The sequence below is a fragment of the Oryza glaberrima genome, chromosome 3, assembly GCF_000147395.1.
Source record: "Oryza glaberrima chromosome 3, OglaRS2, whole genome shotgun sequence".
Lineage (NCBI taxonomy): Eukaryota > Viridiplantae > Streptophyta > Magnoliopsida > Poales > Poaceae > Oryza > Oryza glaberrima.
Window position 1 is genome coordinate 24,164,223 of NC_068328.1, and position 17,151 is coordinate 24,181,373.

General features: G+C 38.2%; 1 protein-coding gene across 4 annotated transcripts; it reads left to right on the forward strand.

Annotated features, from left to right (window-relative positions):
- The first annotated feature begins 594 nt into the window (after positions 1–594).
- LOC127765933 (protein ALWAYS EARLY 2) lies at positions 595–16,813 on the forward strand. Of its 4 annotated transcripts, none has more exons than XM_052290912.1 (22): positions 596–895; positions 1,026–1,163; positions 2,548–2,677; positions 3,637–3,735; positions 3,902–3,964; positions 4,728–4,805; positions 6,902–7,091; positions 7,348–7,613; positions 7,707–8,079; positions 8,741–8,824; positions 9,632–9,918; positions 10,042–10,089; positions 11,498–11,534; positions 11,610–11,797; positions 11,890–12,068; positions 12,142–12,424; positions 13,028–13,264; positions 13,345–13,513; positions 14,395–14,531; positions 14,620–14,835; positions 15,985–16,275; positions 16,400–16,813. In XM_052290912.1, exons 3-22 carry the CDS (start codon positions 2,573–2,575, stop codon positions 16,571–16,573), a joined length of 3,504 nt encoding a protein of 1,167 aa, XP_052146872.1. In that variant the 5' UTR covers positions 596–895; positions 1,026–1,163; positions 2,548–2,572; the 3' UTR covers positions 16,574–16,813. The 4 variants fall into 4 exon arrangements, with proteins under 4 accessions (XP_052146871.1, XP_052146872.1, XP_052146873.1 ...); XM_052290913.1 differs by having other exon boundaries at positions 13,372–13,513; XM_052290911.1 differs by having other exon boundaries at positions 595–895; positions 11,498–11,797; positions 13,372–13,513.
- Positions 16,814–17,151: the final 338 nt, after the last annotated feature.

A 17,151-nucleotide genomic window follows, 5' to 3' on the forward strand; every position in this document is an offset into this window, starting at 1 on the left:
GCGATGACCATGAGGCTAAGAACGACCATAGGATTGACGGTAGGGGTGGTAACGAGCCTAACTTTTAACCTAACCAAATTTAAGAGCCATGCAAAAATAATGTACTGAATTTTTATAAATTATCAATCTAAAAATATATTACTCCCTCTGTCTCAAAATACATGTAATTCTAGATAGTTTAGCATAGACTAAGATTTGAGAAAAAAAGACCATAGTACCCTACATTAAACGGTGTATGGTTAGGAGTGGAGTAGTAGTTTAAGGGTAGAAAAAAAAGAAATTTGAATATAAAGGAATAGATGAGACAACTAGTGCTTTACAGTGATAAGTATATTCAAACAAATTTTAAATCCTAGAGAGAACTATTATGGGATAGAGATATTATAAGTTAAGTTAAGTTATCGGAAGCAAGCAGAAGTTAAATTCTTTTTCGTCCCCAGCCCCAACGAACCGAGGTGGTAAAATTTAATTTTGAATTGCAGATAAATAAATTTAAAATTTTGCAAAATTTGAAACACGCACCTCGACCTCGTCCCCGTCCTCTCCTTCCCCTTTGGCACACGCGCTTCTCGTCCCTCCTCTTTCCCTTCCCCATTTCCCACCTCGCGCGCCCCCACTCTCCCCCCCTCGCAAGCTGCCCAGTGCCCTAGCCCTAGCCCTCGCCCTCCTCCTCGATCCCCCCCCTCCTCGCCTCCACCGCCGGCGGCCACCCCTCCCCTCCGCCGCCGCGGTTGCTACACCCCTCACGGCTTCTGGCGGCGGCGCCACCAGCAGCAGCAGCAGCAGTTCTCGCCATTTCGGATTTCGCCTCGTCCCCCCACCTCCGGCGACGCCCCCCCTCCTCCTCCGCCAGGCTCCGGCGTCGGCAGGCGGTTGGTTCCCCGCTGGTTGGTTGGTATGCAATCCGCTCCTCATCCGCCTCCGCCCTCCGCCCTCCGCCCTCGTCCTCGTCCTCTTCACTGCTGCTCGTACTCCTTCCTCTCTCAGGGTTGGTTCTCCCGTTTCGTCTCCTGTTTGTCTCGCAGATCTACCTCGCGCCGCCGGAGGAGTCCTTTTGTAGCCGCTCCCGCGTTAACCGCCCAGCTCATCCCGCGAGGGTCTACGTTCCCCGGAATCCCCAATTTCGTGCCCTCGTCGTCTGTTGGAGATCGAGGACTCACCTGGTAAGCCCTTAGCTACTTTGCTGCCCCTCCAATTTCAGGCACTCAGGGCTGTGCGCATTGGATTATTTGTGAATTGCGTCTGCGGTGGCAATTTGTGTGCCACGGAGTGTGTGTTACCATGGTAAAATGGTGATGTTAGGCTGTTGTCTCGGGAGTACCAGTGCTGTTCAAAATAATCTTCTCAACCCAATTAAAGCTTGGGAAGCATACATTATATTCTTTGTACTCCCGATTTTAGGTGCTCTCTGTTTTTTTTTTTTTGCCAAACCATCTAAGGTGGGTATTTAAATTTACACCTTTAAGGAGAACTACACCTTCTAATTGCTTTCAGAAGCAACCTTGTTAGACCTTTCTTTTCTTTGCAATTTCTGCTAGAAGCTTTTAAACACCTGAAAAGGCATATTATGCTTTCCTTGGTATCTGCTTATAGAAGCATGAAGCATCAGTTTCATACTAATTATCCATGTATCTGCCGCTGAGAAAGAGATTGAAATTCTGAAAAGAACGACATGAAGGTGTGGGACTTCAATCAAGTGATATAATAGGAAAACTTCTTTATTCCTTCTTTGTTTTTTAAGAGGATGGCAATGTCTGCTTATTTATAAGCGCTTGTAACAGATGGATCAAGAGATATACCACTAGGCCAACTACAGATAATATTTGGCCTAGCAATCCAACTCAATCCACTTATCTGTAGCTAAATGTCTTACTCTATCACTTAAGCAACATAAGTTAAGCTGTGTTCTGCAGTAAGTGAACAATGCTGGTCACAGTACCACTGCACACAGTGTGCTGCTGCCCCCCCTACAAATGCTGGCACATGTAAATATGCTATTTATGCCCATGTCAACCATAAATTGCCCTGATCAATTGCCAAAAATGCTCAAGATGATTGGTGGCACTATTGAACTAGTAAAAAATGGGCAAAAGAGTGAATGATGCTTATTCCTAACAAATTGAAAGTAATAGATGAGATACTCGAGATTAAAGCAGAAAGTTCTTTATTGCATCCAAGTATCAATTACTATATCTGTTTCTCATCAATGTAATATATTGTGCTGAGTGTTATTTTACTTGGTCATGCAACGTTCACCATCTTCATTCCACATTAGTCATGTAAATTCATAGTTTCATATGTTGCTAGTTGTTACTCACTATCCTATTTCGAAGAGAAATGGGGCAGTTGTTGGAGTGCATGCGGATAGATAAATGTCTATAGTCAAAGCCTGATTACTGATTCAGTGATGATTGTACAAGCAATACATGTTTCATCCTTGGAGTATAGTGTTACCTGTCCTACTTACCATTTTTATCACCTTTGCAATTTTATTGTAAGAACTATTGAAGACATATAGAGATAATCCCCAGTGATTTTTATTTGCAGGCAGGCTCTGTGTGACTGACTTTCAATGTCTTCTACAAGGAAAGTGAGAAATGTGAATAAACGATATGCCAAAATAAATGAAGATTGGCAGGACAAAGATGCAACAAATGTGCATAAAAGTAAAGTGCGAGTAAGTATCTATATTCTGCAGTCCTGAATATGGCAAAGCTATTTAAAAATGTACGTGTGTGACAAATGAGTGTACTGTTGGCAATGGCAGCCCTAAATTACATGTGAGTAAGCCAGTAATATGATATGCACTTAAAATTAGCCTTTTGGTTTATGGAAGTGTAACTCTGGCATGGGACACAGGAATCGAAATCCATGGATTTGGTCTTTGGCTTGGCAACTTCAATATGATTCAAGGATACGTCTAACATAATTAATTTTATTATAAAAAGTTTCATTACCACAGTTATTAATGTTCAACAAATTTTTATATTGCCTTAGCCATAGAAGATTGGTCTAGGTTTTTTTTTTTGTCCCTATGAGCACATGTGTCCCTCAAGTTAAGAGGAAATTAGCATCCGCCACAATAAAAATATGGTAGCAAAGGCTTCACTTCACACTCTTTAATTCCAATCCTTCTCCGGTTCTCCCTCCCCAGATTCCCCACCCCGCAACCAGCTGTACACCCACCTAACTAAGGAACACATTCTTTTCTGACAGCTGATCAGACTGAGCTGGGAAGTGTAAGATGCATGACTTGACTTGATATGCCAGCATTATTCATGCACGCATATCTGCCATATAGTGATATAAATATAATCAGTTATACTAACAATATACGTAAAACATACTTTGTGAATCAGCAAATCGATATTATTTTTTCACATGCAACCTCTCTTTTTTTTTCTTCTTATCCTATAAATAAGACCTGCTTCTTTACTTGATATGTGATATTACGGAGTGTAAACTTTAAATAAAAGTTGGACCATTGAGATGCATTAGAGTTATACAAGGGGAAAAGTTCAGTTTTGTGCTTGGCTTTGTCGACTGCTAATGCATTTATCTGTTTTAAGTTGTTGATTCTGTTATACTAAATCATACCAACTGCGCTGCTTATTGATCAATGAGTATTATTTGCAGAAGAAAAAACTGTCTGACATGCTAGGTTCTCAATGGAGCAAAGATGAGCTAGAGCGTTTTTATGGATCCTATAGAAAATATGGAAAAGATTGGAGAAAGGTTTGCTTTATGCTGTATTTATTATGAAATGTTATTTATTTTATGAAGCAGATGTTGCTTCAGGAATCAAAACTTGGAATTTAGGCTATAATTAAAACTTTAGTTGTACTTGTTCTGCACTCAGACATGCCCCTTTGGAGTACTGAATGCCCATTTCGTTTTGCAGGTGGCCAGTTCTATCCGTGATAGAACATCTGAAATGGTGGAGGCTCTTTACAACATGAATAAGGTAAATCCTAGTCTTGTGTATGAATGGCCCTTCAGATTGCATAATTTTAAGGATCCACTATCTACCCCCTTGTTACAATTTCAAACTCTGACTCTAAATTATGACATCAGTTTTTTCGGGTATGATTCTGTTTCTTGTATGTTACTAGGATAGTTTCTAGTAGCTCATCTTTTTAAAAGGAATAATTTCCAGCAACAACACTATAGTTTTCCACTTCTACTGCAACATGAGAAGTTCACATGTCGTTTTCTGTTAGCTGTACCATTTGCTGTTTTGTAAGGCTTCAGATCCCACTTATTTGATCTGCCCTTTCTCCTCCTATATATCTATTTAGGCCCTCTTTATTTAGGCTTATAAACCGGCTTATGAGCCGAAAAGTCTAAGCTTTTTCGTTTGTTTTTTTTAAAGCCATAAGCCACTCTTACACTATTAAGCCAAAAGCAAGGTTGAAGTAGTTCTTTTGTCTTATGTGAAGTGTAGGTATGACTCCACCATTAAACTTAAGGCTTCAAAGCCACCGACTTATAAAACATACAGGCAAAAAAGTTGGCTTAAATGCAACATACAGGCAAAAAAATTGGCTTAAATGCCTAAGTCAATAAGCCTGAGCCTAAACAAAGAGCCTGCAGATCTGTTCAATAGACCTCTTAAGTAGTAACACTCAATATTTCTGGTTCATGTTTTTGGTCAATGGTTCTCTCACAATTTTTCTTACACTTTGTCTATGCTGATATAAATTAACTAAGTTCTGTGGCATGCGCAGGCATATTTATCTCTTCCCGAGGGAACAGCTACTGCTGCAGGGTTAATTGCAATGATGACTGATCACTATAATATTCTGGTGAGCTTAGTCATGGACAATGATTTGCTTTATCTGTTTTTTTTAATAATTCTTTTCACTGTTACTTGGAAACCTTGCATTTTTTTAAAAGTCATAGCCTGAATATGGATGGCAAAACTATCCGCATGAACTACACTTTGTCCACATTTTCCAAACACACCACAACAAAACTTTGTTGCGACTCCAAACACACTACTGAACATGTTCTTTTGCTGGTAGTCAAAGGAACGATTAAAAAAATGTTTTCTCAATTTTAGATAGCAGTTTGAGCTCGATGGCCCTAATATATCCCTCCATTTGCCTACTCTCATCCTTATCAATCACATCACTGAGCATTGTGCAAGGCATGGAGGTAGTGAGTGTTATGGTGAAGGGACTGAGAGAGCAGGGGCATGGAGAAGGGTGAGGCTAGGAGTTCTTGGGTTGTTTGGATCTCTCTCTAAATTCTTCAAATATTTATTTTAATGATCAAATTGTGTTCTAGCAAATGACTACAAAATTTCCATGTCCAATCGATCGCTAATTTGTTGCTTTTTCGGGCAAATGCCAATGAATTGCAGTATACAGGAGTCATATATTTATTTTGCCCTTTTCTGCTATAATTGATGTGACCATAGACAATAAAAGTTCACAATCTAGTCTACCAAAAACCCCAAAAATTTTCTATTTATTATGCTATATTTGAAATTTGTACTATTTTGTGAATCAAAAACAAATTCTAAGAACTATTAATATTTTTCTACAATCTTGCGATAAATTACTATTAAAATTCTTCTCAGCTCGTGATGACTGGTTGATGTTGAGTACCATGTCATGGTTGATAATTTATAGGCTAAAAACTTGCTTTGCTTGCTGATTTGACGAAGTATTTTACCTTCTATTCAAAAATAGTTTCCTTGTTTATTGTAGCTAATTTGACGAAGTATTTTAAATCTTGCATACATAAGCTTAACATACATAAGGCTGAAAAATATAAAATTAGTCTAAAACTAACATTGCTTGCTTATCATCTGCTAAAATAAGTAATCAATCCTTACAAATTCAGAAAATATTTGGTAACACGTATGCATTACTTGCTTATCATCTATCACCGCACCAAATTTTAACTTAAATTTCACTTGGGAGTGAAATGATCCAGGTTGGGGCTGTGTAAACCTGTGTAGTAGACTTTTTTTTTCTTTTCGTAAACTTGGTCCAGCAATGTGACTACCTAATGAGTGGCCCTATCATCCCCAGCTACCTGTAGGAGAGGCCACATCATAATAATTTGGTGTAATGGCCCGCGAGTGTGCACCAAAAGGGGCAAAGGTAATGCCCCTTCCCATGGAGAACTTGTTGCACAATCACGAGTGAAGAAAGAGTCCTACTCTGCTAGATTCTGCCCATAACAGTCATATAGTAGTTGCACTAGAAACTCAGTTCAATGGTGACCATCACATCATTGAACCATAAACTGAACCTAGCCACATGGATCTACGTTTACCCTGCTGCCACCATTATTCAGCATGGTGCAACTACGGCCACCAAAGTGATTTTATAACATGAAATAGCACAGCTTAAGTATCATGATGGTGTATTTTTACACCACTCTTGAAGATTGTTCTAATGTCATCAATTGAACTGAACGTCTATGCAAAATATTACCATGAGGCCTGTATACTGTAGTTATTCCAATGAAACTTTTTCAACATAGCCTGGATTAAAACCTAGCATGGAACTACGTAAGTAATTGTCCAGATTTTCACCATAGCTGTAAGCGAGTGGTTTTCCCACCTTTCCACTCGGTTTATGCTTTAACTGCTATGAAAAGCAGACAAATGTATATATCATTGGTATCTTTTTGGCTGAGTTCAATAAAGCTTCCATCATCTAAAAAAAATCATTGGTATCTAATGTGTGCCATATATTCTTTTCTATGCATTAAATCCACAAAAAGAATACTGAACACCCAAATTTACCTAGAATGGAGCAAATACAAAAATGATAAGCAATAAATAATATAGCCAAGAAGGCATCTGTACATCTTAGAACAATGTGAACAACGTATTTGGTTGCTTTAAATGCTTCTAACTAAGGATATCTGTTCTGCGCCACAGGATGGAAGTAACAGCGATCATGAGAGTAATGGTTCACCAAAAACTTCCAGAAAGCCACGAAAGCGTGGTCGTGCAAAATTTCAATCTGTGTCGAAGGCTTCTGATACACAACATCCTGATCAATTGCAATCTCAACCTGCTTCGTCAAGCTATGGATGCCTTTCCCTGTTGAAGAAGAAACGATCTGGAGGTAATTAGATACAAATGTCCTTTTGCCCAACTTCCCTTTATAGGCCATATTCGCGTCACATTTATCTGGTTGCTTGTGTTTTTATTTTGTACTTCCCATTATAGGATCAGCAACTCCTTTTTTTAGGGATGGATCAATAAGTCTTAAATATAACTGATTGTTACCTCTCGAAGTTGTAGTTCAATTTACTTTCTTCTGCGATCTTTGCTTTTGTTGTACCAAAAAAAAAAGGCTTGACGTCTTGAAACATGTGTAGACTTGTTTGTAGGGAACAAGCCACGTGCTGTTGGAAAACGGACTCCACGAGTGCCTGTTGCTAGTATGTACCAGCGAGATGAGAAGATAGGGCCGACAAATAGACAAGCCAAACCAGATGGTAATGGTGATGATGAAGGTGCACATGTAGCTGCACTAGCTTTGGCAGAGGTGTTTCAAAGAGGAGGTTCACCTCAGGATTCTCAAACGCCTGGAAGATCTGGTGACCGTATGTTCCTGTCTCCTGTAAAAAGTACAGACAGAAAGGTAAGGACCCAGTATAATTATCTTGTGCTTCATTCCCTAGTCACTTATTACACAAAGTAATCACATAATCAAATACCTGGATGATGCTTCTAGAATGCTGATTCGGAGATGGGAAGCTCAAAGCTACATGGATTCCAAGTAGATGCTGATTTCCCTGAAGGTAGTTTAGGAAGTAGGGAAGCAGAGACTGGCGATTATCCCAAATATGCATCCTATTTGATGAATAACGAAGGTTCTGCATCTGGCAAGTCTCAGCAAAAGGTGAAAAGAACTCAGAGGAGGAGAAAGAAAGCTGCACGGAAAACAGATGATCAACTTGAGGATGACAGAGAGGCCTGTAGTGGCACTGAAGAAGGCCATAGCGCCAAAAAGACTAAAGATGAATCAGAGGTGAATGGATTGGGCCGTAAAGGAAGATGGCCATCTAAGAAATCAAACAAAAGAAATCGCCAGCTGTTCTTTGGTGGTATGCCTGTATTCTGAAAACATCTTTTATTTTCTGGAGACAATACATAAACTTGATTATGTCATCCTTTTCTTCGCATGTTGACTGGGTCGAAATTTTAGTGAAATAGACAAACTGGTTAAGTTTCTTCATTTGTAAAAATAAAATCGCTACAGTTCAGTATTCTTACTGTTCTATACCAAGTGGAGTAGGCTTTTGTGAGATTTCCCATGAATACAAAATATACATACCCTATATTTCAAATGCTAGCATGAGATGGAATTTTTCTTGTTTTACTCATTTGATAAAATTGTACTATACAATATTTCAAAATTTGTAGTATGCAAAACAAAAATGTCCTATATTATTGTCATCAACACTCAATTTCTGTTTCATAATATCGGTCATGTCTTCCTGGGTTGTTGCATTGTAAAATAAACTAGCAGTTTCTCTACCCTGGAAACATAAATGATTTAAATCAAACCTACATCATCATGACATTACAAAATTCCTGTTGGAGTATCATTTGTTTTTCTGGTAAAATCCCTAACTTTGCTATGTACCCATATAATGTAACATTTTTTACATGATGCTTGATAATAAGAATAATCTGTTTGGACTCTCTTGCTTTCATTTCTTTTTAGCACAAATTTCCAGTCCTGATTGGCCCTTTGTTTTGCAGATGAAAGCTCAGCCCTTGATGCATTACATACATTAGCTGATCTATCCGTGAATATTCTTCAACCTTCTTCTATCGTTGAATCTGGTTAGTCTTATCCTATACTATTGTCATGGGCTTAGGTCATTATGATGTTTTTCCATACTTAATTCTAGTGGTAGAACAATGTAGCGGAACATTAACTTAGTGGACTTTGATGCTTCTTTAGTTTTGCATACAAATTTTCTTTGTTCTCATTTGTGGCGACTGTTTGCATAGGGATGTGGACAATTTAATAGACAGGGTTACAAAGATAAAGCTACGTACTGTACTGTGCAGTGGTAGAATCAGGACTAAACTTATGTGCAGGCTAATTTTAGTTATAATTTTGTGTGGGATATAATTCTTATATATTTTAAAGGCTTTTAAATACAAATACATATTAGAATGTTTGTAGATCCACTGCCCCGTAAGTTGAACTGGTGATTCTATCTTCCTTCTGGAAGGGGTAGATGCAGCTGTTTATTTTGAACTGTTTAGCAAGTTGTGCTTATGGCTCGTATATAATCTGTAAACAAAGATATCTTGTGCTTGCATTGCCCCTAAAGGCTGTACCTCCATTCACTGGCTTCTATCTGTGACATAGTACTTGTGGTAACAGAGTACTGTGTATACTGCACAGCAATTGATCTACAAACAAAGAAAGCCACAAATTTATCACTCAGTTATACTGACAGATGGTTTTGAAGTTTTGAGTTATATCATAGTTTTGAAGTTCTAAGTTATATCATCACATCATGAGAAAATCCCATGTACATCATGGAAAATCGGTAAATTAGCATGCAGCAGCTTTTTCATAATGTAATTCTTTGGTGTTGATAGTTTTATTAATACTGCGTCCAATGACTTTTCCAGAATCATCAGCACAGATTAAGGATGAAAACAAAGATAATGATTCTGATGAGAAGCCTAGTATGCCTGCAGCAGTGTCAGTACTTGAGAAGAAAGATAAATCCAAAAGTACAGTGAAAAAGGTTAAAAGGCAGTCAGAACTCGCAAGCGCTGACATGGCTGCTCGCAAAAAAGCTAGAATTGCCAAAGTTCCTAATTGTGATGGAATCGCTATTTCTGAAACAAAGCAGCTAGATTCTAAATTTGGTGTTCAAACAGAGAAAAAGAAAAGAAAACCTTCCGCGGCAAAGGTACCTTTGAAATCACTATTTTGTTTGGCCTTATTTGTTCAATATCCTGCAAATCACTGTACTGTCAAGCCAATTAATTTGCTTATAATGCACATATATGATATATTTTAATTTTACATACAGATTTCTAAAGATGAAAAAAGTGCACTTAAAGATGTTGAGAAGACTGAGGTATGCAATGCCTTTTCTGTTTTGTCCTTTTCTTTTGTTGCTCCTGATCAACATTTTCATTTAAATCTTCAATCTTCCTTTCATTTATTTCTTCATTGTTTGATAGAAAATAGGTTCATTTTACTCCCTCGAACTATCTTGTTGATGCTCTAAACTCCCTTAACTTTTTTTTTGGCTAATTTACCCCCCACCCCCACCCCAACCTAACTACTTAAAACAACTCACTGTGCTCCCTAATGACATTTGTCCTTTTATTTCTCCTTATATAAGTCGAAAGTTTGTATGACCATAGATGTCAGCATAGCATATATTAGAAAATGTTTTCAGAATTTTATGCAACAGTTTGCATGCCGTGTCAAATATTGAATTAAGTCACTCTTAGATGCTTCCGTCCTATGCAAACAATGATTTAAATTCCCAAAAAATAAAGTTGAGACATATGATGTATTGCTATCCGTCACCCTGCAATATTTCAACCTACATTTGTACAAAGGGAATAAAAAAAGTGAAATATTTGGGAATATAGTGAGCCATTTTCAGTGATTCTGAGGGGTCAAGTGAGCTGAAAAATAGTTGAAAGGGTTAATTCCACCTACGAAATAGTTTGACAGAGTAAAACATGACATTTTGCTTTTTGATATATGCATTTAGTGGATGGAAATTAGTGACTTGGACAACGTAAGCATGCTTGTACTATTACTGGTGGAATGTTCAGTACGGATTCCTATAGTACTGTTTGGGGAGCTGATAAGTTATTTCCCGTGGATGTCTACTTGCCAGGTTGCCCACCTAAACCAGAGGCTGTTATAGATGCCCTAACAAAATTTCGTAAGATATCTCAAGAAATAGTTGAGGATCGAACTCTATCTCAAAAGAAAAATCGATGTTTTACTACCAGCCACAAGCTTTATGTTCGGCGCAGTACTAATACTGGAACTTACGGGCAAGAATTTCTCTATCAACCACCATTTACTTTAGACATATCTTCTGAAACTTTTTTCAAATGCAAAAGTCCAATATCTTCCTACCAATTAGTGAATTAGGAGGAGCTCGTGCTGAAAAGAAAGAGCAGGGCAACATTTTACTTTGACTGGAGAGAAATAGGATTTTATAGTATAGTTTTGTGCTACCAAATCAGCTCAAATGTGATACTTGGTTGATCCTTTATGTGCTTGCATTTGCTGAAGATGTTATTACCCCAATTTGTTTATGTTGACATACTTGACAACATACCTTACACAGAACACTGGGTTTCAGATTGAATAACATTTTATGCACCGTATTGTTTCACCCGTATTTGGTGTTTTATTCATAGCTTGTTGTACAGCTGTACACACAAAACCTCTATGTTACAATATATGTAACTTAAGTTTCCCGTTCTTTTGATTCATTAATCTGTGTCTGCTAGGTTTCTGCTGAAGAAGGGAAGGTATCTTCTAATAAAGGTATGCATACTCATGTTAGTCCAGTTTCAAATCACATGATAAACTCTACAGCACATACTGATTTTGGAAATGTAGCCATGGATACTGTGGATACAACACAAGGTGCCACAACTCAGCAAGCTGACTTAGCATCAAAGGGTAGAAGTCGCCGCAAAATAGGCATTCTGAAAGCACTTGCTCCAGAATGTAGACCTACTGATGGTGCTGATGATCTCCGAAGTGATAAATTCTCTTACGCTGTGAATAATGTCATTGATCTTAAGGTTTGCTATTATTATTATGAAGTTCAATATGGTGATTGATGATTCTTACCTTCTCCAAAGGTTCAAACTTATATTTACCCTGATCTGTGCAGGACTCACTCTCTCATTGCTTATCTTCACGTTTGCTCCGTAGATGGTGCACGTTTGAATGGTTCTATAGTGCAATTGATTTTCCATGGTTTGAAAAGAGTGAATTTGTTGAGTATTTGAATCATGTGAAGTTGGGTCATGTGCCAAGGCTGACTCGTGTCGAGTGGGGTGTCATAAGGAGGTCTGTCATCTTTAATGGTTTTCCATGTGTTTAGGCTTACCCCCTTCTGAGTTCTGAATATGCTGTTTTGCAGCTCCCTTGGAAAACCACGTCGATTGTCGAAACAGTTTTTGCAAGAAGAGAGAGAGAAGCTTGCTCAGTATCGTGAGTCTGTCAGGCAACACTATGCTGAACTTCGGTCTGGTGTTCGAGAAGGTCTACCAACCGATCTTGCTCGGCCTTTAGGAGTTGGACAGCGTGTCATAGCCTGTCATCCCAGAACAAGGGAGCTTCATGATGGGAATGTTCTGAATGTTGACCATAATCGTTGCCGGGTTCAATTTGATCGACCTGAACTGGGTGTTGAGTTTGTAACGGTAATCAATATCTTCCGAATTTCTGTTGGATGCTTCATTTGATTTAAAATGTTTTCATGCTGATCGTTTTGTATTCTACTTTGGAATTATGTTTTCCCTTCAATAAACTAGAGTAAGTGTAACAACTTAATATAGGAGATAATTGCGCTTTATTCCCATCAAACATCTTGCAGGGCACTTGTCCCATTACTCCTTATATTTATATATGTATATATTCTCTTATAGAAATTAAAAAGAGGAGTTGTTGGTGATGATTCTACATGCAACTCCATTTTATAGCTGCGTATACAGACATGTACGTGTTTGCTAATTGATGTCACGTAGCAATTAAAAAGAGGAGTTGTGTCTATGTGTTGGTAGCTAATTGATGTCACGTGGTCATGTAAAGAACTCTTAGATTTGAGCATACTTATGTTTTTACAGTTCTTTTTGGGAACTAAATTTGAATTGAAATGTTGCAACGCATGGGCACTACAGTCCACACTAGTAAACAGTAAAATTGTGAGTATTTTTTGTCATGCGTGGCAGTTATTGTTCACTGTATGTTTTATTGTTGGTAAGTTTGGGTGGGTGCATTGCTGAAAGGAACTTGTCAATTTGCAGGATATTGATTGTATGCCACTACATCCACTAGAAAATTTCCCAGAGTCTCTCAGACGGCAGAACATTGTTAACAAATATTACAATAGTTTCTCAGAAGCAAAATTCGAGGATCGGTCCAAAGAGTTAGGTACTGGAGGTCCAACAAGATTCACATCAAATGTGTGTTTTGATGGTGGTGATGCAACCTCCAACATACCTTCTAATTACCCAATAAATACTTTAATGAAGCAAGCAAAGGTAATTAATGTTTGATGCATTTAATTTTTGTAAGATTGTAGAATAACCTAACTATTTCATTTGTGGGGTTTGTGCCTTAGGGTGACACGGTTGATTCAATTGCACAGGCCAAAGTTGCAGTAAATGAGGTTGCTGTTGCTGCTCAGCAGTCAATGTACAGTCAGCCGTGCACACTGTCACAGATACAGGAAAGAGAGGCTGATATAAGGGCTCTTGCTGAACTATCACGTGCTCTTGATAAAAAGGCAAGTTTGAAAGGCTTAGTCCTCATGTTTGTGTGTCCAATATTTTAAGTTGAAAAAGGAACTGAGTTTTGGTTCGTGACAAATTCTTCACCACTTCTGTTACTGAAAAGATGAAATAGCTTCATAACTAGTAAGATGCGCAGAAAGCCATACGTACAAACTGTATTTAATGTTTCTTAGTTCTTACCATAAGGTTGCTTCAAATAATTGATGGTTCCAGTGATGGAGCTTCAGCTTGGCCATTGTGTGATTAGTGATCAATACAGAGTAGTACATAATCTTCACTATACTTAAGTCATTTTGGTATTTACTTCTTTGATTTCTTCTTATATTGGAGACCTAGAGTGTATTATTTGCTATTAAAAGTCTTATTCCCACTACTATTATACAATTATAGGATTTAAAAATGTAAAGCATTAGTCCGGAGCGAGTATGCTGATATCTCTGCCCTCTTAGTTCTTTATCTCAAGCTCCATCGCTGGATGTTCACTTATGAATTAATATCCTTTTTACCTTGGGATAGATAGAACTCAAATATTCTATTTGGGGTAATAAATATCAGATGCTGATCTTTATCTGTTGGTTACGGGTTCTCTGTTGTAAGGAAATGAACTATATAATGGAGATAATATACTCCTGCTGGCTGCTACCTTCTATTTACTAAATGTAAATATTGAATGAGGTCTGTTGCCATGCTGTGGCTGCAGAAGACTATAGTAATCCGAGAACTATTAGAGGGGCCAGAGTTTAGTTTCATAGTGTGCAATTGAAAATATTTTGCATAATGATTCACTGAATACACACTGGAATTTTTACATGATCCAAGTGCATAATTTTTAGTATTGTTTTATCTTGCCTATGAGCCATTTTATCTTTTGTAGGAAGCTTTGTTGGTAGAATTGAGGCACATGAACGAAGAGGTGTATGGAAGGCAAAAGGATGGAGAAGCTTTTAGAGATTTTGAGCACTTCAGAAAACAATATGCTATGGTGCTTGTACAGCTAAGAGATTCTAATGATCATGTAATGTTCCCAAGTTATTACTGCCACTTCTAGTAGCCTGTAGTTTTTCAGTGACTTCATGGAATAACATACTGTATTTTCTACTCAGGTGGCTTCGGCCTTGCTTTCTCTGCGGCAACGCAACACGTATCATGGGCATCCAGCACAATCATATCCTAAACCCATGGAAAATGGAGCCTTAACTGGCACACCAGACCTGTATAACCTTTTTGGCTATATTAATCAGGAATCTGGGTCCCAAGTGATGGAAGTTATTGAGACTTCGAGGTCCCGAGCAAAATTGATGGTTGATGTTGCTATTCAGGTTAGTTATCCACATATACTTGTATTTCTGTTAGGATCATGCTGCTCTATCAAATTTAGGAGTCCGTTAAAAAATGTAGTCCTTACAGTTCAATATTCAGCCATCCATATGCTTCGAATGATTCCCAGAAATATCTTGTGCAATTGTTGTCTCAATATAGCTCTGCATAACCTGATATATCAGATGGGCTTTGGGGAGCTATGCAATGGCTTTAACATTTTGTTCCTTTGCTATAACTCGCCACTGCTCTCTAGTTTGTGCTGTGTAGTAGGCTAGTGGTGCTACAGTATATATATTTACGGTTCAAATAATTATATGATTCATTAGCTGCATGTTCTTTGCCATCTTCCTCTCTGAATTATTTCTTCAAGAGTTCTATATGCACATAACAAATAACTTAGTACAAGAAGCCACATAAAATCAAGCTTGATCTTTTTATCTGCAAATATAGCTGAGCATGTTGCACCTGCTTTCTTGCTCCCATCTGCTGTAAAAACCCCCTGCCACAACGCGATAATGCTTTCTTTTTAAAACGTTGAATGCAATATGCAGTGAAATCCATAGTGGCTACAAATCATCAGTAAACTAGTCCTGTCCAATGGAATTGAATATTTGCTGAAATCGTATAAAATTGGCATGCAACTATACAGATTGATTTGATGACCATATTGGTGAATATATTGAGAGTTGGTAAGTGGCGAAGAGAACAATATTATAATTACAAAGCGATCATATATGTTCAATATAGTACTTTAGATGCTGCTCAAGATGCTAGAATTAGTTAAGTTAAATCATTAATGCATATTATGATGTTTCAGTTACGTACTTGATGTCTCTAGTCTGATTGCGGTGGTGTCCATTAACATAAATAGTCTATTTTCCAACTGTAGGGTGAGAATTAGGCTTAAATTCCTCGTGTATTTCCTGTCTCGGTCTCCTGCTGATTTTCCCTTTGCTTTGTAAATAACTTTTATTTCTCTTAATGGAAAAAAATGCACTCCTTGCTTATTCCCGAAAAAATAAATAGTCTATTTATATATGTCTGAAGCATCACCTATTTTATTTGGTTCTGTTTTTGTAGCGAGTGAAACTGAGCCTTTGTTTTGTTTCAATGCCTTATTTGCTTCCTACCTTTTTCTGTTTCATTAGGCAATGTGCAGTGTGAGTGAAGGAGAGGATGCTTATGCCAAAGTAGGGGAGGCACTCGATAATCTGAACAATCGCAGTACTGGCTCGGGTTCCAGTATACTAGGCATAAGACGGATACCTCCTGATTCTGGACAGGCCAATTCATCTCATCAAGATAACACCACATCTGGCCACTTTGATCCTGCAACAAATAACATTTCTAGTCCAAGATTGCCCAATGGTTGCGATTCTGAACTGCAATTTCCCTCAGAGTTGATTTCATCGTGTGTTGCTACGATCCTTATGATCCAGGTAACCCATAGAAATCCATATGAAAGCACCACAGATGTGGTAGTTACTATCTGAAAAGTGGAACAATTAAGACTTTCAGAGCACCCCTGTTACTTTCTAACGATGTTGCTGCTTCCATCTTCAGAACTGCACGGAAAAGCAGTACCATCCTGCCGAAGTCGCGCACATCCTGGATTCAGCGCTTTCGCGCCTACAGCCTTGCAGCTCACAAAATGTAACCATCTTCAGGGAGATCGAGATGTGCATGGGCATCATCAAAAACCAAATGCTGGCGTTGATACCCACCCCAAGTGGCTAGCTCCTTGGCCTGCACATCATTGATGTACACATGGATGTATGTATGTCGCGTGCAACTTTTTTAATTCTAATTTTAATTTTGCAGTCGATACAAGATGTAACTTATTAGTCGTTATTTTTATATTGTTGTTGTATCCTAGTTAGCCATATTAGTGAACTGTAAAAAATATTCATGCTGTCTATCTCTGGCTCGCTCTCTATTGCATCTTTTGCCAACTCCAAGCGGGAGCTTAGGCTTAAACGGTGGTTGTTAGGCAAACTGAAGATCATCATGGTAAGAGATGGTTGCATGTCGGTGTTCCAAGTGTAGTTTTAGGCTTTGTATGGCAGCCAAAGATCCTGTCCCGATTTCTATGGGTAGGCTAGAATTTTGAACTAAATCCTAGCCTTTTCACATGGACGGGCTAGGATCGTGGCCCATCTGAACAAGGTCTAGGAGTTCACAAGGTGCTTGTTTAACGGTGAAAGTTCTAATAGTAACTACCTTGAGCATTACATATTTATGATGGGATGGAGCATTATTGCTTCAGTCACTCGCATTAGCTCGAGTGTCACAATGTTAAGATCAATTCCGTGTCA

Excerpts from the sequence above, each read along its gene's own strand:
- LOC127765933 (XM_052290910.1), top strand. The coding sequence starts at position 2,573 with ATGTCTTCTACAAGGAAAGTGAGAAATGTGAATAAACGATATGCCAAA. Across the intron at positions 10,090-11,497 it reads AAGATGTTGAGAAGACTGAG|GTTTCTGCTGAAGAAGGGAA; the intron begins GTATGCAATGCC and ends TGTGTCTGCTAG. Across the intron at positions 13,265-13,344 it reads CTTTAATGAAGCAAGCAAAG|GGTGACACGGTTGATTCAAT; the intron begins GTAATTAATGTT and ends TTTGTGCCTTAG.